This window comes from Schistosoma haematobium, chromosome 6, assembly GCF_000699445.3.
Source record: "Schistosoma haematobium chromosome 6, whole genome shotgun sequence".
NCBI classification, from domain to species: domain Eukaryota; kingdom Metazoa; phylum Platyhelminthes; class Trematoda; order Strigeidida; family Schistosomatidae; genus Schistosoma; species Schistosoma haematobium.
Window position 1 is genome coordinate 23764450 of NC_067201.1, and position 25674 is coordinate 23790123.

The 25674-nt window shown below is 38.3% G+C and overlaps 2 protein-coding genes across 5 annotated transcripts in view; one reads left to right on the top strand and one right to left on the bottom strand.

Annotated features, from left to right (window-relative positions):
* TMEM68_1 (Transmembrane protein 68) overlaps positions 1–12337 on the top strand; it is a 31158-nt gene extending 18821 nt beyond the window's left edge. For 3 of the 4 annotated variants that reach the window (XM_051217184.1, XM_051217186.1, XM_051217185.1), the window contains 2 exons: positions 842–905; positions 5603–12337. Coding sequence is in view for 2 of the 4 variants with exons in the window: in XM_051217186.1 (XP_051065836.1) it covers positions 842–905; positions 5603–5761 (223 nt within the window). In the remaining 2 variants the exon portion in view is untranslated. Of the gene's footprint in view, positions 1–841 lie in introns of all 4 variants that reach the window. The other variant, XM_051217183.1, reaches the window with a different exon arrangement.
* A 3052-nt stretch (positions 12338–15389) lies between these two features.
* MS3_00011082 (uncharacterized protein) lies at positions 15390–22219 on the bottom strand. The gene is made up of 9 exons (XM_051219489.1): positions 22185–22219; positions 19605–19727; positions 19462–19557; positions 19328–19403; positions 19230–19278; positions 19094–19175; positions 18992–19050; positions 18719–18925; positions 15390–15857 (listed from the first exon to the last, which is right to left on the bottom strand). The coding sequence occupies exons 2-9, from the start codon at positions 19684–19686 to the stop codon at positions 15528–15530; spliced, it is 981 nt and encodes a 326-aa protein (XP_051065838.1). The 5' UTR covers positions 19687–19727; positions 22185–22219; the 3' UTR covers positions 15390–15527.
* Between the last annotated feature and the right edge of the window lie 3455 nt (positions 22220–25674).

Below are 25674 nucleotides of genomic sequence, written 5' to 3' on the forward strand. Positions count from 1 at the left end.
TCGGCTACCATGGGACTGCATCTCCTTACGATGCCCCACTGCCTTGTGCGTCAGACTTTCAGGTCGAAGGCTCCGGGTGTGTCCGCCTAAGAAAACCACCTGCTTCGGTTTGGGCACCCGGGCAGTATCACAGCCCCCACACATATCGAGTGAGATTTGTGTGGTGCATATGTATTTGGTGCCTGCTTGTATCAATATCTATGTGTTAAAATAAAATAAAATAAATGTGTCATGGATATTGGGTTTAAAATTCCCATAATAAAATCAAACAACTATTCGTTGCTCCCTTCGTATTCAATAATATTCTTAACTGATTTCATTCTGTGACAAGTTCTATCCACAAATCATCTAATTGATTTTTTTTGGTTTTATGCTTCGTACATTTCCATATTCGGTCAAGTTTCTAACTTTTATATGATAATTACCATGTGCTCACTAGTCACTAGCTTCGTGAGGGAATTCTCTGAGTTCCAGTGAGAAACCGTGACCAGTAGAGCTAATCCGTGTCAGTTAGAGACAGGTATCTACCTCAGTACAATGGAAGATGGTCGCTCAATTTCGTGAATTGGTTGAAGCTAGACATTAACACCATTGGATGCCGGCTCAGTGGTTTAGAGGTTAAGCGTTCACGCGTGAGACTGAAGACCCTGGGTTGTAATCTTGTTATCGGGATCGTGTATGCGCACTGCTGAGGAGTCTCATAATAAGACGAAACGGCCGTCCAGTGCTTCCAGTTTCTTAATGGTGGTCTAACATCAATCAGTTCATGATCTCAATCAAAAATTTTTGTATTATTGTTTGCACTTCTCACATAGTACAATATTGTTGTTTTAATTTCTAGAACCTATATTGGTGATCCGATTTATCCATTGCCAAATGAAACATCTGATGAATTAGCTAGTCGAGTAAGTATTCATTATTACTAATTTATAAACCTAACTTCAAATTTTGTTATAAAATGAAACGATACAATAAATCTTGATCAGCTTACATATACATGATGGTTGTATATTCGAATGTCGATAATATCCATGGGAAATCTTATCAGTTATACACAATGAAGAACCTGATACATTCGTTCAAAGGTTCAAGTTGTTACGTCATATCATCATAGAGTGATCCTAGGGTTGTATAAAAGAGTAACCATAGAAGTTATGACTCGAAAAAAAAGAATTAGTCGGATCATAAAATGCATAAGATACTTGTGAAATTCATGATTGAAAGAAAGATAAGGTTTCAGTTAAATTTGTGACATATTACCAAATATCTCTAAACATTAGTTACTTCATAGATTGATCTTGAGTCTTGATTTGGCAGCCTAAAGCTTCTTTCCAACCTATCCATCATTGTGAGTTAAGATAAGCAGTAGTTGAGCATATGTGATACATGTTCTAACCATCTCAATCAATAAATACTCACTACTCGACCAAGCGATTTAATATCATTACCTTGGTACCATTCGTCTAACCTTATGATCACTCACCTGGGAGAAGTGACCTACTCACTTGACGGTTCCAACAAGCGCGCGCAGAGCTTCGAAGGCACCTGTGATCGAATACTAGTAAGCTACGGAAATCAAACTGCTGGGTAGTGCACTATTCCTTTGGTTGGTAGGTGGATATCTCACCTACACCACAGGTGACGTAAATTGGTAAAAGCTAATCGAGCTATCTGAATCCGTGTCAAGATCTCGTCAAACACTTACCCACAACAGTTGGTTGGATTTCCAAGATAAGTGAAGTGGTCGACGTGCTTGACTACTCCATTCCTTGTAATCAGTTTAAATGATGGTGTAGATCAGTTTTGAGGCAACAATTTACATTTAGAGGGAGTGTTAGTATTTTGAGAATGTATATTTTCCTGTAAAATAGGATGGTCAGCAATGAAGATCAGTTAGTTGGGATTTTGCCCACTTTCCAGGTTGTATCTGAGTCAGTATAACTGATAGGACTAAACCGCCATCCTTGAAGATCTCTGGGGTTAATACATCAAAGCCTGCTGCTCTCCATCTCCTGAGATTAGCTCTGGATTTCTAATATCCTTAAGAATTGGGGCGCTTATGTTGATATCCTGTTTAGGTTGATGGTAATAGCAGGGAACTGGAGGGTTGCATATGACCAGTCAAACTGTTCTTCAAAGCGTTCCACCCATCGTTCTAATCCTCCTGATCTGAGAGTGGGTCACTGTCTCATCCTTTATGGAAATAATCTCACTAACACGTGAATTTGCAATATCCGTTTCTTTGATAAACCTGATAAGTCGTCTATTATTGCCTATTGCCACTACCTTTTGCTTTCTTTGCCCACTATTTTCTCACAGCAATTATGGTATAAAAGGAACGATCGTAATCAAAGATTGAAAAGTATACACTGACAATAAGCTATGTATGTAGGCTAGTTTCAGTGTTGTTAAAGATATGAGGGCGGTTATCCCCTACCATGAGAAGATAATACTTCGTGTGGGACTTAAAAAAGAAATCAGTGTAAACCGTTATCTTGACGACTTGAGAGCGTGGTCACACATACCCCAAAGGATAGCTTCTTGGGGCTGGTGACATCTATTTTTTTTAGCGATGTTCTATCTGGATTACTTGCTTACTTACATGTGCCTGTTACTCCTCGTGGAGAAGCGTAGGTTGCTTACCAGGATTCTCCATCCAACTTTGTCCTGAACAATCCTTTCCAGTTTCTATTCATTCTCTCGATATCTGATCCCAATTCCAGACACAACGTGTTCTTTGGTCTTCCTCTTTTCCTTTTCCCTTCAGGATTCTAAGCTGGTGTTTGCCACGTGATGCAGTTTGATGATTTCATCAATGTGTGTCCTATCCACTTCCAACGTCCTTGCCTAATTTCCTCTTCAACTGGAAGGTGGTTTGTTTTCTCCCACAATAGGCTGTTGCCGATGGTATTCGGCCGACGGGTCTGGCGTGTCCTGCGTAGACAATTGTTTAAAAATACTTGTACTTTTTCGATGATGGTTGTAGTAGTCCTCCTAGTTCCAGTTCCTTACAGCAGAACTAACTGACTTGACTTTCGTATTGAAGATTTTGACTATAATATTGGTTGACAGTTGCTTTGGGTTCTTGAATTGTAGGAATGCGGTCATTACTCTTGCAGTTCTTGTCTTTACATTTGTATGAGATCCTCCTTGTTCATCGATGATGCTGTCCAGGTACGTGAAACTTTTCACCTCTTCCAGAGTTTCTCCACCAAGTGTGATTGGCCTGGTGTACTCCATGTTGTATTTGTTATAGCCCAAAGCCGCCAATCAGAAGCAGTGAATTATCGATCGGACCAAGGGCGCGTAAAACACGTGCGAGCAGCCTAGAGTTCTGATTGGTCCTGCTTTCCGCCTAGCTCAGCCAGTTAAGTCCAGAATACCAATCTCAGCCTCTGCAGTATGAATCCTTATATTTCAAACATACTGAGTTTATATACCAATCAAACAGACCACAACGTAGCATAAAATACAAAATAACATTTGTACGAGATTTGGCCAAATGTGGCTGTGAATGTGGGAAGCAGTGGCTGATAGACAGGGCATAATACTGGTTCATAGGTCAAAATAAAGCTTATAATAAGAGGAACATGAATATGAAGTTGAGTTATTTAACAAAAATATACTTATAATATTGGTCCATAAATGGATCCCAAAGTTACCATTCATTATGCTTATCGGGACCTAACACACCTCCCCTTTTTTGAAGATCCGGTGTTGATATTCGAATTTTAAATTTTTCGGGTTCATCCTCCCCCCCACGAAACAGTGTTGGATCCTCATATTCCCAAGTTACAATCAATTTAAATTTATTTAAAACATATTTGTCTCATTGAACAGAGAGTCGACTGAAAGTGACTAAGTGGTGAGGCTGAACAACGCTTGATATGAGGTAATCGAAGTTTGATTCTTCTGAAATATTGTGACCGAATTTATTGGGAACCTCATTTGTAGATAATGGATCATCAAGGTAATCAGCATCTATCAAACTTGTATTATGTTTCTGATCATCATTTGATGCATCTGACATATTTTCTGGTAAAAAAGAATTTCGATAATTAGATTCGTCAGAAACTTCTGTCGCTGAATAATGAGATCCATTTGGAGCAGCTGCATTCAGTGTACTACTCGATTTGTTTTCTGTTTCATGGGCGGTTACTGCGACAATTCTATGAACATTTGGCCGGGTGTCTGTTTGTGAGCTGGGTAAGTCACTGTCTGCACATGCTGTTTCGGAGATAATGGGGTTTGAATCAATTACCGGGCATGTTTCTGAAATGGAGAGTACTGGACCACTGGGCGGATCTTGAGTGACTGATGTATCGTTTGGAATACGGTTTGTCGAGGATTCATGGAGGCTGCAATCATTTCCCAGCTCAGTGTGCAATTGAGAACTTAATCCATCCACTTCCGTCGTATCTCCAAAGCATGAGTGATTCAGCAGCTGCGTGCGTAATTTGAGTAAGAACTCCAACTGTCGCTCAAATAGCAGCTGTAATCTATCGGAAAGGAAAGTCTTTTTTTGAATCAGCACCGGCAATCAAAATTACTGTATGAATAATAACCAATGTCGTTCAAGAACACTGATGACAAATCTGGATGCTGATTGCTCGAAATAATTGGACTGAATTTCGTCCAATTACAGACTAACTTTGGATCGTTTGTTTACCCCGTCGCCAATTGTCATAGCCCGAGGCGGCCAATCAGATGCAGTGAATTGTCGATCGGTCCATAAAATGATCCCAAAGTTACCATTCATTATGTTTCTCGGGACCTAACAGTATTTCAGGATGTTGCTTTTCCCCTTGTGTATGTTGAGGGCTGCTGTTATACTGGCAATTTTCACCTGCAATCGCTGACGTCCATGGGATAGAAGAGGCAGGTCATTTGTAAAGCCCAAACCGTCTAGTTGCATCCAAGCTGTCCATTGTATTCCGTGCTTTCCCTGAGATGTCGAGGTGTTCATAAGAGAAAGGGAGAGTAAACAACCTTGACCGACACCGGTAGTCACTTGGATTACATCTTTGAGCTATCCTCCATGCAAGACTTTGCAATGTAGTCTGTCGTACGAATTCCGTATGATGTTGACAATCGTAGGCGAATAATGATGTGGAAGAAGGTTCCACAATGTTCTCCTATCCACTATGTCAAATGCTTTCTTATAGCCAAATAAGTTGATGTATAGTGTTGAGTTCCATCCAATTGGTCGTTCAACAATGATCCGTAGTGCCACGATTTGATCTGTGCACGACCGATCCTCACGGAATCCGGTATGTGTATTTCGAAGCTGACGTCCACTGAATCCTTCATTCTGTTCCGCAACACTATTGAAGACTTTTCCTGGTGCTGACAGTAGTATGATTCCTCTAGTTCGTACATTTGCTCATGTCTCCTTTCTTCAGTATCTTGATGAGATAACCTCGTTTTCAGTCTGTCGGCACTTGTTCCCCCCCCTTCAAAATCTTGAATAGAACGTACAGCATGCTTGCAATTACTTTTATGTCTGACTTCAGGGCTTCATCCGAGATTTTATCCTGGATAGTGGAGACAAATTTGTAAATTTATCTTTTTCCATTCTTCTCATCTTTTCTTCTCAAATTAGGTTCGTATATCCATTGAAGAACTTATCAGTAGGCATCAGTTAATACCGGCAAATCTTTTTTGTGCTATTATGCAACGATTCCCTGTATTCGATCGTTGGTTAACAAAATATAAACTTAAACTATTTCATCATTATCATCAGCATCAAAGACAAACATGAATATCAGTTCAAAACTTTGTCCGACAAATTTCTTTTTGTTCTAACTTTGATTTCAAACAAAATTGATTCAATGTACAAATAAAATTTTGGTATTCAGGTAAATATATTTTTTGTATTTTCATGAATAGAGTTCAACCAATTTTGTTAATATGCAAAGATGGATAGTGGCTAGCAGTGGAATCCAGGACGTGCGTTTTCGTCATATCTAGAACTTGTCAGCTGGATGTACCTGAATCTCAGAGTTGACGTGAACTTTGGGACTCGAACCCGTTACCGTTCGTTTCAAATGCCATCGCGTTATACACTTAAGTATTGTGTCATGATAATTATTAATGATCGATTTCCGGAATATGTTGAATCACATTCGCGGAGATGAAGTTACTTGTTATCTTCTTCTTAAAACTAGAACCCCAGCATGACTTGGTTTGTTTTTTTAAATCCCATTTAAGTCGATACGATATATTGGCCATCGGAATAGGATGGATTAAGATTAGGGACGTCACGATATCAGTTCATAAAGTTATTGACCGTCAAACTGAATCCATGACTAAGATGGATAGTGGCTAGCAGTGGGATTCAGGACGTGCGTTTCATCCCGTTCAGGACTCTTCAGATGGATCTACCTGTATCTCTGAGTTGATGTTCACTCTGGGACTCGAACTCAGTGCCATTCGCTTCGAACGCCATAGCGTTATACATTTAGCTACAAAGTCCTGATAACCACTGGATTCCATTGCTAGCCGCTATCCAACATTGCTTATAATGCTTGTGTGAATTGAAGCAGTTCGCACAGGATGCATATATGTCAGTAAGAGAGACTGATCAATTACAGTCCTAAACATCGATGCGAAGAATCAAGTAAACAATTTCTATGTCTAATCTTTATGACTCGAGCTGATATTACTAGTTTGAGCATTTATCTTGCTAACCCTTTCTTGCTGTCTTAATATGAGATGTAGTAACCTGGGCTGATGTGCATATGTATCAGCCCCGGTCTGTTATAACTGTATAAGCTCATTACTGATCAACTACACATTAAGAAATGAACCAATTTTTGGTACTTCTGGGTTTTTTTTCCAATCTAATCTAACTCATTTATCAAGTACTTAATTTAAAGTGACCCTTTATCTTTTAGAACTAGAAATACAACTAATCGGGTGACCAAACTGATATCAGTAGAGTGCAATTTGAAACTAAAACCCGATTGATTGAACAGTGAGTGATTTAACTGGTGAATCATTGAGTACACATTGAACTACTACGGAATAGTAACTAGTACAACAAACCTCGTTAGATTGCACTTCACTTTTAGTTTAGACTTATTTGCTTTCGTTGATTCAGACCTCTGGTAGAAACCTTTCCAATTCTATTTAAACTAGGCTGACAATTGATTTTTCCTCCATATATGGAAGTCGTTCTACTTTAATTTGTAAGTATCTTCGAGTTATTTCGTTGCTGATATTCTTGACGGTATTTTGGTCGGTCTTAGCTGGCATATGTGCAACCTGTAGGGATTGCTTCGATATGGCCGTTATTTCACAAGTTTTAGAGGAGAGATGATTCCCGACGTAAACATCAATTCTGAAATCCATCTGATGAAACACGAGTCCTGGATCCTACCGTTAGCTGCATTCCTTGCCTATGAAAACTGTCACCGCAAGGTTGCTCTATAACTAACTGTAGGCCTGAGTATCCGCACAGGATCAAGTAACCGTATGGATGTCTTGTAAATCTGGATGGAGTTCGATTCATCACATTTAAATATTCTGAGTGAGCACGTCGGCAGGCAGATTTAATTACCACTAGCCCCTATTATTCTTAGACGAATGGAGGAGTAATTATATCAAGATCAATGTGTCTGTCTGATAGGTTTGAAGTTGTTAGCTGAGACACATATGAAGTCTCAGTCCTACTGATTCTACGTGATTAAAACGTGGAACAAGGTCTACATTTCAATCGACGCAGATGAGCAAGACCACGTAAATATCATGATAAATTCAAAAGATGCTTGCGGTTTACATGTGAATGACACTTCTCATTTGCTAAAATCATGAAATAATTCTTCTATCAGCATAGAAGTGTAACTGCGTAGTCCATAGTATTACTGCCAACCACTATTTACTTGGTGAATAATCACACAGGAGATACCTCTAGCGAGTAATCAAAGTGTCTCAAATTAATGCGTAAAAATATGCAAACTGTTTACCAATTCTACGACTGGTTGTACTTAAACAGTAAATGATAAAGAAAGCTTCTTCATTCATGTGTTCTTAACAAACGCCTAATAATATTACGCTATTTGTGATAGATTAGATGCTACAGACTATTGTGGTGCAAAATACTTACACAGAATAATATATCCACATGTTTGGTTACCAGCTGTTTGTTACATAATTACACTTTGTTAATGTATCAGAGAATTTACACAAACTAAAGTAGATATGTTTATTCATGTATAAAACTGAACTACTTTTTAAGCAATGCAGTAAGTCACAAGATCTGAACGATAAAATGAATTCATCACTTTTTTACGGCTATTCAATTACAAACGGGATAATCTCACAAGCCCCAAAATGCCCTGGTACGGCTGAGAGTGGGGAGAGTCAGCTCTCCCTCTCCAAATGGTCTCAATATGGACACGTGTGTACAACCACTATCACGGAAATCTGCTAGGTTTGAAGCGGTTACGAGTTCATTTAGACTGCGAACAGAACAAAAACTCGGTGACCAATAAGCTAGCTAATTGATGTGTCCCAGCACCGCTAACTAGAGGAAGAAGTCCAAGCTTGAAATAGGGGAAGTATATTCCGCGAATAGCCAGAAACGAGCGATAACAACAAACACAAATCAAAACGTATATATATATATAGCACAAAACTATCCTTAGGGAGAGTTACAAAATAGTATACTAAGACACAATGGACCAATGGGATTTAAGATTCTCCCAAGTGGAAAATACGACATAAAGGTGACAAGAGCGCTTTGGGCGCAAAAACAAAGAAATTCAAATTTTCTAATTAAAATTACAAAATTAGGTCATTTTCCAAGTGAGTTCTGGGGAACTAATGTCCACAACACACCTCCGCTTTTTAATAGCATACTTTCCTGGGGTCGACTTGCATCTTGACTTTTGTTCGCCGCTGTCGGAGGGGTCACCTTCTGGAACGGAGACCAGCTTGTTGTTGAGCTTTTTCTCGTGGTGGGGCTGCTGGTAAGTTGAAGGTATCAAACAGGATGTCAAGGGGAAGATTTACTCATGTTGATGGGCGGTCTGCGGCTATCCGCTCTCGTAGTTGGTTTCGGTGTCTAGTTCACGTGTCTCTTCCCACCCTTACGTCGCACATAACTTGGCCTAGTCTTCCAACCACACGTGCTTCGGTCCAAGGACCATGATTTGCTCTGTAGTCTCGAGCGAATACCGGGCATCGAACATCGTACGTTGGCAGCTCCTGAGATTTGGTCTGAGATGGTGGTGGTGTGGTTTTTGGGCACATCAGACTGTGGATCGTCCTCAATCTCCTTCCCATCAGGATCTCTGCCGGGGACTTCTACTTTGGTAGCATATCACTAGGTGCTGTTCAGTAAAGAAACAAGAAATTCCGCACTGTTTCTACTGGTGTCCCCTCCCCTGTCAACTTGATTAGAACTCTCTTGAATGTATCCACAAATCTTTCTGCTTGGCCATTTGACTGTAGGTGGTAAGGTAAAGAACGGAAATGTTTGATCGATAGGTGTTCACAAAATTCTTGAAACTAACTTGAGGTGAACTGCGAACCGTTGTCGGATACGATTACATCTGGTAATCCGTTGCGGGAGAACATCTCCGTCAAAAGTTGCATTGTTTGGGTGGTCGTTGGTGGCATGACGGGAACGATTTCTGGCCATTTCGAAAAGGCGTCAACAACGACTAGATAGGTGATTTCAGTAATTGGGCCTGCGAAATCGACATGTATCCTAGACCAGGGATACTCAGGCTGTGGCCATGGGACCGGCAGTACTTTCGCGTTACAATTAGCCGATTGCTGACACTGTGCGCACTTGCCTACTAAATCCACGATGTGTTGATCCATGAGGGGCAAATAAGCATAGCTTCTGGCGACGGAGTTCATTCGTTTTATACCAGGATGACCGATGTGGAATTGCTTTAGCACTCTTGATCGTAGGGACTCTGGTACCACCACTCTATCTCCAAACATAAAGCATTCATTTACGACACATAATGAGTCCAGACGGCGGTAAAGCTGCTTCAAGTCACCATTGAGTCCAGTTGACGGCCAGCCATTGGTGACGTATTTCATCGCTCTCTTAATGATGGAGTCGTTCCTGGAGTTAGGTTGTATTTCAGCTGCTGAGACTTGCGAAGCACGAACAGCAGTTGTCAGGCAACATTGCGCGTGGTCCTCTGTCATTAGGGAGGCAATAACCGCATCTTCGTCCGCCGTATGTTGTTCGCTGATAATTCGTGACAAGGCGTCAGCTTGACCAAACTGCTGGGTGCGCCGGTACTGAATGTCAAAATCAAAGCCCATCGCTGGAGACGGTTTACAGAACGGGCTGGAACACCAGATTTTGAACCGAAAATTGTGAGAAGAGGCTTGTGAACGGTGAGAAAAGTGAATCTTCGACCGCACAAGAATTTGTGGAAACGGCGTACTGCAAACACAAGGGCGAAAGCCTCTTTCTCTGTTCGGCTTTACTTTCTTTCCGCTGGAGTTAATGTGAGAGATGCATGCATAATAGCTTTCTCTGTTGCGTCCGGAAACTGGTGTGAGATGACAGCACCGGGTCCAAAAGCTGAAGCATCTGCAGCCACAATGATTGGCATGGATGGGTCGTAGTGCGTCAATAATACTTCAGAGCTTATGATTGTTTTCAGCTTGCAAAATGCAGCTTCATACTCTTTTGTCCAGTTCCAAATAGTATTCTTATTCAGAAGATAATTTAGTGGGGCGCGTATGTGATTCATCAACGGAACAAAAGCTGAGTAGTAGCTAATTAGTCCCAAGAATGATCGTAGCTCAGAGATATTAGTGGGAGTCGGCATCAGTTTTATAGCTCGGATGTTTTCAGGATCTGGTCTGCAACCTTCGGCATCAAAGATGAATCCTAAGTATTTTACTGACTTCAGGAAAAGCCGGCATTTTTCTGGGCGGAATCGGAATCCGTTATCGCTGACGCGTTGTAGTACAGTTGTGGTGCGTTCTCGAAGCTGTTCTAACGATGTGGCAACAATTAAGATAACATCGAGATAAGTTGCGACCCCCGGGATACCTGATAGAATGGTATCCATTAGTTGCTGAAAAATAGATGGAGCTGTTTTAACACCAAATGCTAGGCGATTGTACTGAAACAAGCCATGACGAGTATTTATGGTAAGTAACTCTCTGGAATCTTCAGCCACTTCCACTTGTAGATAGGCATCATCGAGATCCAGCTTTGCAAAACATTTTCCGCCATTTAGCATAGTGAACAGATCTGCAGGAACTGGCAACGGGTAATGATTTTGTTCCAGAGCTGCATCAAGATCTGTTGAGAAATCAACGCATATTCGTACTGTGCCATTTGCTTTCTTAATAACCACAATGAGTGCTGCCCAGGCAGAATAAGAAACAGGTGTAATAACTCCCTGTAGTTCAAGACGATTGAGTTCTTCATCAACTTTCGATAATGCTGCATACGGCACATGTCTCTTTGGACGGAAGACAGGCTTAGCTCCAGGTTTCAACCGAAGTGTTGCTTTCATAACAGTGCACTGACCCAATACAGGCTGAAAATGGTTGAAAACTCCGTCATTAACTTCGTATATACTACAGGTTCATGGGGTTGTTTCATCAGATGGCATACAGTGCTTAACAGGACATCAGCTAAATGCAACTGGTAGAACCAATCTAAATCAAGTAAATTTATATCAGCTGGCGTTATGTAACATACCCCAGTGAACGTCGAATCGTGAAAAGACACTTTACAATCTAGTTGTCACAACAAACATAGGTGATCACCGCATGCAGTACGAGGCTTTTGAGTTGTCGGCACAGTACGTGGTCTGCCCAATCTTCAAAGCATCATCTTGATTAGCAAAATCAAATTTAAATAGGTCTTCATAACGCCGGAACCAGATGTCAAAAGTAAGTACAAACATGTATTAAGTCAATAAAATCTCTCTTAAAAAATTGTAATAAGCAAAATATTAACAACTTTTCAACATTATTTATAAGTTCTTAAAGGTTTATAGATCATCTTTGAATAAGTTCAGGGTTAAAATGACTCTAATATACATAATCAGTGATTTGAATGTATACTAGCACTTCGTTGAATGATAAATTACTTTTTATATTAGTTGAACCCCTTTGATAAATTAGAGCAACGAAATTTGTGCTATAAAATGTGAATTCATTTTATCTCTGTTGTGGATGTGGAGGAATAGACCAATAATTATCATGTTAAGTCCAATGGTGTCCTTGGACTTTAAATGGACATTTCCTATTGATCGATATCTGTTCACTTGTTGAATATTGTACAAAATGTTGTTTTCTATTCTATGGTACGATGTGGTATGCTTGGTTAGTATATAAAAAGGGGATTTTTTAAAAAAAAAAATTTTTATTTCCCCGGGGGGGGGTTTTTTTTTTGGACCAAAACGAGTGGGCTAATTAGACAGGGAAGTGGGACCAATCGAGACTCTAGGCCGTCCGTACGTGTCACTGCAATCGATCGATAACACAGGGTAGAAATCAACAACAACCAAAAAAAAAAAAAATCTTTAAATTATTTTTAATTTAAAAAAGGACAAAAAAAAACTTAAATTTTTGTATCTTTCTGTTAGGGATGCTGAGGAATATACCAATCATTATCATGTTAAGTCTAATGATGTCCTTGGACTCTAAATCAGATTCAGATTTGTGTAGTAAGGATAGAGGGCCTACGGCCTATGTTATTCCTTTTCTAGTATGCTTCTGTGAGTGTCCAGTCTTCTCTTGAAAGAGTCAATTGAAGGTGCGGACACCACTGCTTCAGACAGCAGGTTCCAAGTATTGATGACTCGGTGTGAAAACCTGTATGCCACGGGTATTTTGTTCGTTCTTGGCTTTTCTACTCGCCTGCCATGTCCTCTGAGGTGTCCCGATCTAGTGGGAAGAAAGAGAGAATAAGTTAGGTCCGAAATCATTTCTCAGTATTCTGTACATCGAAATTAGATCTCCCCTTAGTCTGCGATAGGACAGAGTAAAGAGGTTCAGTTTTTCAAGCCGCTCTTTATATGATAAACCCCGGAGTTCCGGAATTGCACGCGTAGCTGCCCTCTGTACCTTTTCTAGTATGTCTGAGTCACCTTTTAAACAGGGGCTTGCAGCCTGAACACAGTTCTCTAACTTAGTTCTCAATAAGGATGTGTATAGTGTGGTGAACATGGTAGTATTAAGCTTAGTGAGTGTCCTTTTTAAAGCCCAGAGGGTTCGAAACCCCTTAACTACGACCTCCCGGCAATGGGCCGTCGTCTTAAGATCATTGCTCACTGTCACCCCTAGGTCCTTACGAGACCGGACTACGGGTAATGACACATCCCCTATGTTGTACGTATTAACCTTTGAATCCCCCAAGTGCATGTAGACACACTTTTCCGAGTTGATAGGCATCAGCCACTTTTTAGACCAGTTTATCACATTATTTAAGTCTGCCTGAAGAGTAAATGCGTCTTTGTCTCTAGTTATTACTCGCCAAATTTTTACATCGTCAGCGTATAATAACATTCGAGACTGTACTATACTTGTAAGATCATTAACGTACATTATAAAAAGTAAAGGACCTAGGACGGAACCTTGGGGTACTCCACTAAGTACTGGTCTCCAGATGGAGCACTTGGAACTTATTGTTACTTTTTGCCTACGACCTACTAGGAAATCCTTAATCCATTTTAAAAGAGGTCCGGCAATACCAAGGTTTGCTAACTTCAATAGCAGTCTATTAGTTGGGCATTTCCTATTGGCCATTATTTATTTCACTCGTTAAATATTGTACAGATGTTGTTTTCTATTTTTATGGTACGATGTGGTCTGTTTGATTGGTATATAAACAGAGTATGTTTGAAATATAACGATTCATAACTCAAAGGCTGTGACTTGCGTTCTAGACTCAACTGGCTGGGCTAGACAGGGAAGCAGTACTAATCAGGACTCTAGGTCGTCCTTACGTGTTTTACGTGTCACTGTAATCGATCGATAAATACACTGCTATCTTAACCTGCAGTCACCCGTTACAACACTTTCGTAAACTTAGTTCAATTTAAAATGGTAATAGTAAGAAGATAGAATGCTTAGCAGATTAATTAAGATTACTGATCCGTTATTTCAAGAGGGAAAGTGATGACGTGAAAAGTAATAAGAAGGAAAAAAAATATAATAGTACTACTGCTTTATTTTACTTAAACACATAAGCATTAGTACAAGGGGGCACCATATAAATTATTCGATTTTTGTGAGGGTTGGGATACTGTCCGAGTGCCTAAACCGAAGCAGGTGGTTTTCTTAGGATGTCATACCCGGAGCCTTCAACCTAACGGTTGAATTCACAAGGCAGTGGAGCAGCGTTAAGAGATGCAGTCATATGGTAACCCGTGACCGATAATTGGTTCATACGTCATTTGTTCACTCAGGATCCTGTAGCCCATATGCACCATTGGTTTGGAATGAAGGTTTCCCAACTTCCCTAAGTGGACTGTCCGTGTCCACTAGCCTGGATAACGTGTTGGATGTTCACTTTTCGTCCTCTCAATTTCATGAACAACGCCCATAATGCAAGAAGGCAGTGAATACAACTTCCTTAGCCATATAATAGCATTTCAATGGGCAGATCTAATTCTCTCCACTCTCGATCATACTAAGACATTTAGGATGCAAAAATTACACATTACGTTGGGAGATGCACTCCCATGGCAACTCGTGACCGATAATTGGTTCATACGTCATTTGTTCACTCAGGATCCTGTAGCCCATATACACTATAGGTTTGGAATGAAGGTTTTCCAACTCGTTCTAGGTAAACTCTCCGTGTCCACCAAACTGGATAACGTGTCGGATGTTCACTTTTCGTCCTCTCAATTTCATAAACAACACCCGTGATGCAACAAGGCAGTGAATAGAACTTCCTTAGCCAGAAACCTGGAGAACTACGAAAGCCATCATCCAGAAAATACAGGTGTTTATTAACAATTGTCTACGCAAAATACTTCAGATCCATTGGCCGGACACTATTAGCAACAACGTACTGTGGGAGAGAACAAACCAGATCCCAGCGGAGGAAGAAATCAGGAAGAAGCGCTGGAAGTGGATAGGATACACATTGAGGAAAGCACCCAACTGCGTCACAAGACAAGCCCTCATAGTCAATCCTCATAGTCAAAGGAGAAGAGGAAGATCAAAGAACACATTACGCCGAGAAATGGAGATAGACATGAGAAAAATGAACAAGAATTGGATGGAACTAGAAAAGAAGGCCCAGGATAGAGTGGGTTAGAGAATGCTGGTCAGCGGCCTATGCTCCATTGGGAGTAACAGGCGTAAGTAAGTAAGTAGCCATGTAATAGCATTTCAATAGGCAAATCTGACTCTCCACTAAGATATTTAAGATGTAAAAATTACACATTACTTTTTCTTTAAAAAGATCTCTAACAATCATATGAAATACAATATGATTTACATATCGATACATATTAAGAAGAAATTTCAAAAGGTTGACTATGATAACAACAATAATGATGACCATTTTTTTCAAATTATTTTCTTAATTTACGTTGTTGTTTTTCTAATTTTTGCGATTTCATCATTAGATATTGTTCACGTTGTTTAGCTTCTTTAAGATACCATAAAAATTGATGTTTAATTGGTTTATATAAACTAGTCAATTGACGTTCTTCAATAACTTCATGAAATAATTGTTTCATTAAATTTTGAGCTTCTTTCTTTTTCATTTCTGAATTATTAGAATCAACTAATAAAGTTAAATCATTTAATAGATTTGTTAATATTTCATTTTTTTCAGTATAAAATTCTTGTTGAGATGATATAAGATTCGCTTTTAATACAGTTATTCTACGAATACGTTCCTAATATTAAAAAAAAAGGATCAAAAGAGAAACAATCTCAAATGTTAGTTACTAGACTATTCATTAAATATCAAGTTATGGTAATATACTACTGATGGTTGTTATATCCTAGTGAAGATTACATTACGAATAACCTCTGAGACCTATTAATGGACTAATATTATCTATCAGTCAGTCAGTCAGCTACAACGTAGGGCCAGGCACATATGTGCGTCGGTTCAGGTTGTCATACTGCATCAGCACAACAAGATGAACACTGGATTAATAGCAGTGGTTAGGTCAAAGGTGGTAATATATAAAACAAAGATTGCATATAGAGATATGGTACAAGAAGAAAGAATTGGTTCGTAGAAAGAAAGATATGAAGTGGTTTTAATCTCTTAGTTTAAATGAAGACAGGGAATGTATACACCGACGCCATTGTGATCGATTCTGAGTCATGTCACCAAGAGTCTCCAACCATTGGTTACGAAAGTCACGCGGACCCCAATCAAGTAGTCTGCATCTACCAACATGGCTCAGACTAGAAGTTAGTGACTTCATGCACTGATGCCACGTTTTGGTTTGGCCGCCCCTAACTTTCTTCCAACCATCTCCAATACCGGATAGCATTGCACGTCGTGGTAATCGGTGTTCAGGCATACGTAACACGTGGCCCAACCATTTCAGTCGATGAAGATTCATAACCTCATCAACTGATTTACCATCATTTCCTAATACCCTGCGTCCAACCTCACTATTACTTACCCGGTGATCCCGAATATTATCTATACATTCTTATGGTATAACTATTCAATAATTAGATTAGGCATATTTATATTCCCCTTGTTATAAGCTTTATTTTGACCTATAGGTTATTATTGTACGATTTACGGTTCTTAAGTTATGTTCAGTTTATTGACTACTGTCTCCCACATTCACGGCCACTTTTTGGGCTTCATTGTGTACAAATATTATTTCCTATTTTATGGTGCGTTGCTGTCTGGTTGTTTGATATATAAACACAGTATGTCTGAAATAAATGATTCGGTTCATATTGCAGAAGCTGGTATCGGTGTTCTGGACTCAAGTGGATGAGCTAAGCAGACATAGGACCAATAAGGACGCTAGGCTGCTCGTTCCGGTCGAACGTCATTGGTTTGACATAGTGTTAAGATTGTATAAGTCGTATTTTGATTGGTGGATAAATCACGGGATAAAAAGCCGGACATAAAATCATAACAATGGTATAATTAAAAACTCAGATGAGAATAAAAGATGTTTCATATAATAAAACCTTTGTGTTATCCGATGTAATTGATAGTTAATATATGTGAACACAATGAATCGATCCCTGTACATATATAAATCTACTTATTTATTTGAGCACATAAATATTGGTGCAAGGGGGGTGGCACTAGATACATATGCGCCACACAATAACAACGAGAATGTGAAGAGATAGAAAATGTAAAGTGATTATAAGAAAAAAGGGAACAATAACGCACAGAAATTAGTATATGATAATGAAAGGTAAAACCAGAAATAATTCTTCTAGTTAAAGAAGTTATGTCCATTTTTTATGAAGAAAGTTACAGGAGGATCGCCATTGATATCTATTCTGAGCCATATCTGATAACGTCTCTAGCCACTGTGTTACACCATCTCTAGGACCCTAACCAGGGAGTTTTGAAGGATCAACAGAAGCCAGTCCCGTATAACTTTCTTTTATACCACGACAATATGTCATACACTGACCACCTCTCCGCTTTTTCCAACCACTCCCAGAGTCGAGAAATAATACACGACGTGGAATTCTTTGAAACGACATTTGTAGAATATGTACAAGCCACTGAAGTCGAGTGGATGAAACAATTTAGAGAGATGGTTGTATGCCTTCAGTTTATCTGGGCCCGGTGTTTTGTAGCGCTTCAAGAGTTGGAGTTTCTTCCGGACTTTCTCCTCATTTGGTGGATCAGTCGTCACAGGCTGTGAGGAGGAGGACTGTCTAGTCGATGTTGCTGGAGCAGCAGACCAGTCAAACTGCCCATCGTCCAAGACGTCGATAGATGTTAGTGATTAGCATCCCGTCATCTTCACAGATTGTTTAGCTCACACCATAGTTATTGCTGCCAGTGGCTCGGATGAGTTGAAAGAGCTTCCGGCAGTTAACAGATGCAGCTGCTGCTTCCAACTCATTAGCAAGCTCCGACCACCAGGTTTCTCGGTCTTTACGCAAGCTTTGCTCAATTTTATTACGGAGCAGTCGTCAACTGTGGTCAAGATATAAATGGACTGAACCTATGAATCTAGATACAATGGTCTTTCACTAGACCTTAGTTTTTACAGAATTTTAGAGTGTCTTCTAGTGATATGGCCAAAAAACGTCGATCTTAATGTCTGAATGCAAACTTGTTATATTGATTTAGTAGTACACATTTATGAGTAGTAATTTTTGATTATTCCATATAACGCCGGTGAGGATGAGATTTTTGAAACAACAATTTAACGGTTTAAACAATGATGTGAAACCGAAAAGCCATAGTCAAAACACAAGTATACTGAGAACCACACGTCAAACACATGTGTCTATATTCATGGGAAGGGATTCAAATTTGCTAAATTACTATTTACCATAGAACTATATTCGATGTGAAATGACATTTTGAAATAGATATTTAAGTTAGTTATGTAAAATCAAAACACTGCCTGAAGTCCCTCTGGGGCTACTGCTGGTCCCAAGCCCAGATAAAGGAGGAGGTTTGGGGATGGGAGTTAGCGACCTCATCCCGTAGAAAACTAGCTCACTAAAAATACGTTAGCCAGAAATATAAAATCAAACTGACAATTTAATAAATATCTAATTCATCTGAATATCTTACCTGATAACATTCATTTCGAAAAGAATTTTTACGTTGAACCATTGGATCATCAGTATATAATCGATAAGGATCCACATGTTCATAATGAACAACTTTTAAAGCAGATGTAATTCTATGAAATTCAGATAAATTTGTAGCACGTAACAATCTTAAAGTACGTTGTCGAGCATTCATAAGACATTTAGTTGCAAGTTTCAATGTGATACACTATAAATATAAAGTAAATACAATGAATATAAAAGAAAAAAATCGTCATCATCATTAGAATCTTACACGTGGATGTTCTTTTAAACGCCATTTTTTATAACGTAATTCTAATGTCATTCGAACAACTAAAGTTGAACAGAGAATGATATTCATGTATTTCTCAATTACTTTTTGCAGCTAATGAATCATCTGTAGGTTCAAAACCTAATTCTTTTAATATTTCATTAAGATTTTCTTGAAATTCTTGTCTCTATGAAGAGATATTATTATGAAATTAGTTGAATAAAGAAAATATACAATTTACTTTATAAACAAAACTATAGGTAAACATGTTTTTACAGCGTTCATCTAAACTTTAATCAGAATACATTGATAAAGAAAAGTGTTAAATAGAGAGAGAACCTTTGAAAATCTTTTAAAGATTTGACAGGTAGAAGATATTCATCTTTAGCTTTCGGTTTGTATGGTTCATTTTCCCCTTTATTATTTTTTTAAAATAACAAAGTAATAAGAATTAAGAAAAAAAGATGACTTACAATCTCTATCATAAACAAATGGATTTTTAGGTGGTTTAAGAACACGAGTCCCACGTAAATAACTTAAGTACCATCGATTCAAAGATGAAGAACTACCTAAACAGAAAGATTCTATATAAGAAAAACTAAACAAGAAGACTCACATATATCTTTTGTACATTCCGAAGAATTGAGTAAACTTTGAATAGCTGGAAATCTCAACAGAAAATTGGTTGACTTGAACATGATGATATATTTCGTTTCAACACATTCGAATAGATCGAATTCTGAAAATGAGTCAACCGTTTTATAATGAACAGTTTTTTTATGTAAGTGGAAATAATTCCTAATTTACGAAAATCAGGTAAGAAAAATTAACGATTGCAAGTATTTTGGTTTCATACATTTAAGACAAGATTATACTATATAAGATACAAGTTTAGTAGACACTAAACAACGAATTCGGTCTCACCGTAATCTTATCCAGATTACATTATGCAACAATCTCTTAAGATTTTCGTTTTTATTAGTTAGCATAGGGATGTGTAAACTGTAAATGAATGAAGATCATTTTAAATAGTTCAAATAATTTCGAATAATAAGACTCAGCGGAGGAGCCCTACAATCAGTCAGCTATAACATAGGACCAGGCACATATATGCATCGGTCCAACCTGCCACACCTCATTAGCAGAACAAGATGAACACCGGATTCATAGAAGTAGTTAATTTAATGGTGGTAATATATAAAAGATAGATTGCATATAAGGAAGGATATAGTACAGGAAGAAAGAATTAGTTCGTAGGGAGAAAGTCTCACAATAGGACGAAACGGCCGTTCAGTGCTTCCAGGTTTTCTATAGTGGTCTAGCTTCAATAGACTCATGATCTCAACTACTAAAATTACTATGATATCCACAAAACCCCTTCTGATACTAATAAGACAATTATTTCAGGAAAAAATCTTTAATTTCATAAAGTATTTGCAAATAATTTAGATACTTAAATACGTTTATGGTGTGATGGTGAATAGGCTTCCAATGATCGTGCAATTTCCTTTTTATTTTTCAATCCAAGTAACCCCACATAAGCTTTTAAAACTTATAAAAGTGACTTAGATACTAAAAAAGACTGAACCAAATTTCCTGAAATCTAGTTTTGTGAATTCCATTGAAAATTCAAAAAACCATGACTAGATAAACATAATTCGGGAGATCATGTGTGAAAAGCAACTCGTGTCTCTTGGAATGTGTTCATAGAATCGGTAGTTGTGCAATTTTTGAGATATTTAACCTAACTAACACTGGACAGTTTCGAAAGTTGTCTTGAAGCATTATCCCAGCATCGACTAAAGGATGACTTAGTTATGATGGGTGGAATACTAAGAGACAATTTTTAACCTACTCTGTTATATTTTCATTTTAAGGTAAGTCAACCCATAGAACCACAGCTATAATGCAAAAATCCCAATGTACATACCCCGAGTCCAATGAATATTTTATCGACTTTTGCTGTCTTCTGATTAACTTAACAGATTAAAATCTCAATGTCGCTCGAAGGGAAAAACTCACTTTTGTACATTATGGGATTGCTAGTGTACCAAATTACCTAGATACGATCTTGTTCATTTAGCAGAACTCCATAGCATTGTGCGCATATAAAGCACTCTTCCAAACGTGACAATATTTAACAAAAATGAAGGTTAATTGGCGAGACTAAAATTTTTGGACAAACCAATCAAATTTACGACAACAGGTCTTGGTTTTCGAAGCGAAATTCTTTATCCATTTGCCTAATTAGCGTCTTGGTATTTTAGATGATGTTGGTTCATGGTGAAAAACATAAATCTTATCCCTATCCCTTATCATTAACTGTGAATAACAATTCATATCCTTCACACAGGTTTAAAACCCTCATTTAGCCCTAATCAGTAGGTGGATATTCTCAAGACCACTTTAGCGTCGCACAAACGTCGTCAATAAATTATAGTCTCACTGGTTATTTCGACATGATTCTGCTAAGCTACTATGGACATGCCTTCCCACTACCACGTTGAGACGAATTAAGTGCGCGAAATGAGATCATATCTGAGTACATATGCGCTCAACAATTAGGACACATTATTAGTGAATAACCCACTACCTATAAATTCCTTCGCAAATCATCATAAACGCAAAAGAACTATACTTCCAACGAAAATGAATGACAAGAATATATTTCATTTTAAACTCCTTGTAAACTCTGATGTTAATTCCGGTCAAAACGATGTGTTGTTTTTATCCCAGTCGATTGTGTCTAGACACTTGTTTTGTAATAGATATGAAGTCAAACATAGAAATTTAAGGCCAAATGAATAGAACTATACGTGAATCTTATGCAAACAGATGAAAAAGATAGAAAATTAGACGTGCATTTAGACAAAAAGCAGACCGTCCAGCGACATTTCAAACGCAAAATGACACAAAGTGGAATTTCGGACTATTTTCTTCCTGGAGGTGAGACGAGAGGTTTTGGCTCTATTTCTTTAAAGTTACCTCTTATTTTCTTACAGAATGCCTTTTTTAAACTTCTTTTTAGTTTCCTCTAATTTTGCCTTCTTGGGTTGGTTGAGCCGTAACAAAAAAATAACTACAGACAGGAAGTATCTTTTTCCAAGAGATGTACGAAAATATTAACGACTGAGGGTTGAAAAGTTATGCTCAATAAAAAGATAGTGAGTACAAGCTAGTAATCTTCAAGACATACGACACCAATGTGATGTAACAACATAAGGCGTAAATGCCGCCTTCGTAATTACTCTTCAATAAACTATATCCCATATCTTCATCTTAAGTTTGTGTAAATCGATTGTTTTATTTGCGCTCGCTCATCGTTATAACAATACGTCTTTAGGTTTTTGGTGATGCCTAAGATGTGCTAGTATAGCGACTCAACTGCACAAATTACAGACATTTTAATAGTCATTTGTGCAATTGCATATTTTATATTCACATATCTTGACAGCATCATCGATGAACAAAAATAATCTGATGTAGGTGTAAAGGCAAATCAAAGGCTGAATTGTTGCAATTGAAGAACATGTAGAACTCAAAACAATTATCAACAAATATCAAAATGAGGTATCTTCAATACGAACGTCAAGTCAGTTCTACTGTAAGGAGGTGAAACTTGGAGAATTATAACAATCGTCATCAAGAAAGTTCAGGTAGTTCGAAAAAAATTTTCACGCAAGGTACTGAATATCTGTTGGTCGGATACCATCCGCAATAGCTTACTCTAGGAGAGAACAAACGTTATTCTATCTCTGTGTTATTCCTAGGTACTAAACATCCTATTGCTCACTGTGATAGTACGACGAGCAAGCTTAAACAATGATGTGACCTCCACGTAAGATCTTATAGATCAGGCATTTACACCATTACAAATCAAAAATTTTGAGAATGGGTCTTTTATTAGAGTAGTACTAATGCCGAATGAGACCATAATTTTACAGACGTAATATATCTAGACTTTATAAGAATTGAATGTCTTTTACAAATCTTGCACTTTATATTTTATTACAAAGGTTTGAAGGTTCTGCATCAGTTCCAATTGAGATATTTTATTAGATGATTCGCTGAAATTGATGAATGTCACACTGACCTGCACGTGATCAAACAGTTAGCTCTTCAGTCATCATTAATTGACCGGTTAAAGTCTTAGTTGTTGAATCAGTTATCAGAACAAATAATTTGTTCTTTGAAGATTAATGTCGTCTCTTTAAATTTCTTCAGGATTGACCTTTTAAATTTTGACACCGACCTTTTTCAAAGATTATGATAAGCTTCAGGGAGACTTTCGAAAAAACAGGATAGGTGAACACTTCCGGACATATTCGACCTAACAGCTGGTTAAAAATCACAATATCCAGTATGAATCATGAAAAAATGGGAAGTAAACTTTTTTCGTTATCATGCAAACGGCAAGTACAAGATTACTTACTCATCATCAATCCTACTATTGATTCTTCGTTTCATAGCTGTGCTGACAATAACAATCAGTTGAGCGTCGTCAAATGAAAAGCTGATTAAAGACAACCCTAAAGAGATCTAGCAAAGCTGAAAAAATGAAGTTGCTATAACTGTTCGTTATTTAGTTTCTTAGCATGTCAACTAACAGTGTTGTGAACTACAGTGGAGACTCGGGTCGGATAATTCCTATGTAGTCATCGCTCCTACAGGAACTTGTAACAGTATAGGTGGAACATGATTTAGGACTTTTGCGAACAGTAGCCTAGATACTAATAGTAAACATCAGGGAGATGCAATAAAAGCAAATGCTACTTCCGCTTTCTCCGCATTTAGCTTCCAGAGGTAAGCTATTTGGAATCGACAAGTAACCTGCCGTCAAGCTGAAAATATTATACCAATTGTTTATATGTATGACAATTTCGACTTTCTCCTTTTAAACTATTGAATGTCTGCTTTTGAACGGTTGAACCTTACAAGTTCTTTGCGTCGTGTAGTAAAGGAAAATATCAAACTCCGAAAGCCTTTCTTGCTGATAATTACTTTTTATTCTCGGCTCTGAAAAAATCCAGACTGGTGGTTTTAGCAAGTTTCTATCCAAATCGTAAAACACAACATTCGAAGAGTGAGATTATCATTCGAAACACGCAAAACCCTCAACATTCAACATAGGATAGTAGGATATATAATGTTTGCACCAAATACTTGAGCTGCAATGTTTTGACATTGCCAATGTGTTTTCGAACAACTCTTGGTCCCTCAGGTTGTTACAACCCTTTTACAACATAGGTAACATAGAATTTGTCGTCTTTCTTCCTGTTTGCTTGTTATAAATGTTCATTTTCGAAAACTCCGCACGCTACCGCTTCATAGCCATTCTATCATAGCATATAATTTACAAACGTGGTTGAGCTGCCTATCTCGTTTGTATACACCGACTAGACCTACGTGACAAGCGACAATATGAACTGGTGGGTGCCTTCTCCAAACGAACATTACAATCAGTGTTACTCACATTATTTACTTCACAACTACATGTAAGTGACTGGTTGGCCCCCTCCCAAATCCTGCGGTAATCTAGCAAGCTCAACCACATCTTGTATCTCTAATATCTTGAACCCTCTTTTCAATTCGAGCCAATTTTCTAGTTGTTTCTTCTTGAGTAATGCCTTACTTAAACTGAACCTGGCAGAACTAATCCTAGCAAAATCCATACTCTGGTCACTAGTGTAATCAGTTTACCCCCATTCAAATCAAACGGTTTGCGACTAGCTTCGGGAAGCTCACCCTACAATGCTGTATTCTCTTTTGATCCTCGTTTTTATCAGCTTTGTCCCAAAAAGACAGTTCTTTCATACAAACGTGAAAGAAATTCCGAAGAAATCTACAGGTATAACCAAAAACGTTGATCCAAAATGAAATTTCAAAGTCCGTGATTCAGAAAATTCAGAAAACAAAGTTAAGGAACGTTTGTGTTATTGCTCTAGTCTGTCAATGAATCATGATCGGTCGGCACGTTCGTAATTTGCGACTAAAATATCGAGAGAACATTATTCCAGTCTAGATAACATGATTTATTTGTAAATTATATCGACCCACAAAAATTTATGTCATAATTATTATAACAGTCATACAATAAATCTTCGGTTTTTAGATTGTCGGAGCACAAATTCCCGAATACTAAACCCAAACAGTCTGAAACCGAAAATGTCGTCAAACGTCAGATTTAACACAGAAAAAGGTCACTAATAATGAGCACATTTTTTCATCTGTAGAAGTGGACGCCGTTGTAACTATTAAACCCCGGCATTTAGAATCCGATCTCTGTTCCCCAGAGTTAGAGTTTGCTCCGTTGAAGCACAATTTCACCAGACCCAACGTAGAATCAGAGGGAACCTGATACCGCGAACCATGATCTATCATCGACTTAGGATTCTGAGCCCTTGTGTCACATTCGTACTCAATATCCTGTCAAAGACTTTGCAAGGGTTGACATACGGCGTTAGGTTACTACCTCGGCGCTTGCGTCACCTCTATGTCATGGTCGTTGACAATATTGTGGGCTAAGTTGTCCCAAAATAAGGGTGGTTCTAGGCTTTACTGCATTACATCTAAACATTCGTTTGACGGATCTGCGACTTTTAGCTACATGAATATCTTAAAACACGAACATAATCGTCCTATTCAGGAGTTACTGGATTGAGGGACAAACTGTACGAAGACCGCCT

Coding starts and splice junctions, on each gene's coding strand:
- MS3_00011082 (XM_051219489.1), bottom strand. CDS start 19,686: ATGTTCAAGTCAACCAATTTTCTGTTGAGATTTCCAGCTATTCAAAGT. Junction 19,404..19,461: donor ATTTGTTTATGATAGAGATT/GTAAGTCATCTT, acceptor AAAATAATAAAG/GGGAAAATGAACCATACAAA. Junction 19,176..19,229: donor CCTATAGTTTTGTTTATAAA/GTAAATTGTATA, acceptor ATCTCTTCATAG/AGACAAGAATTTCAAGAAAA.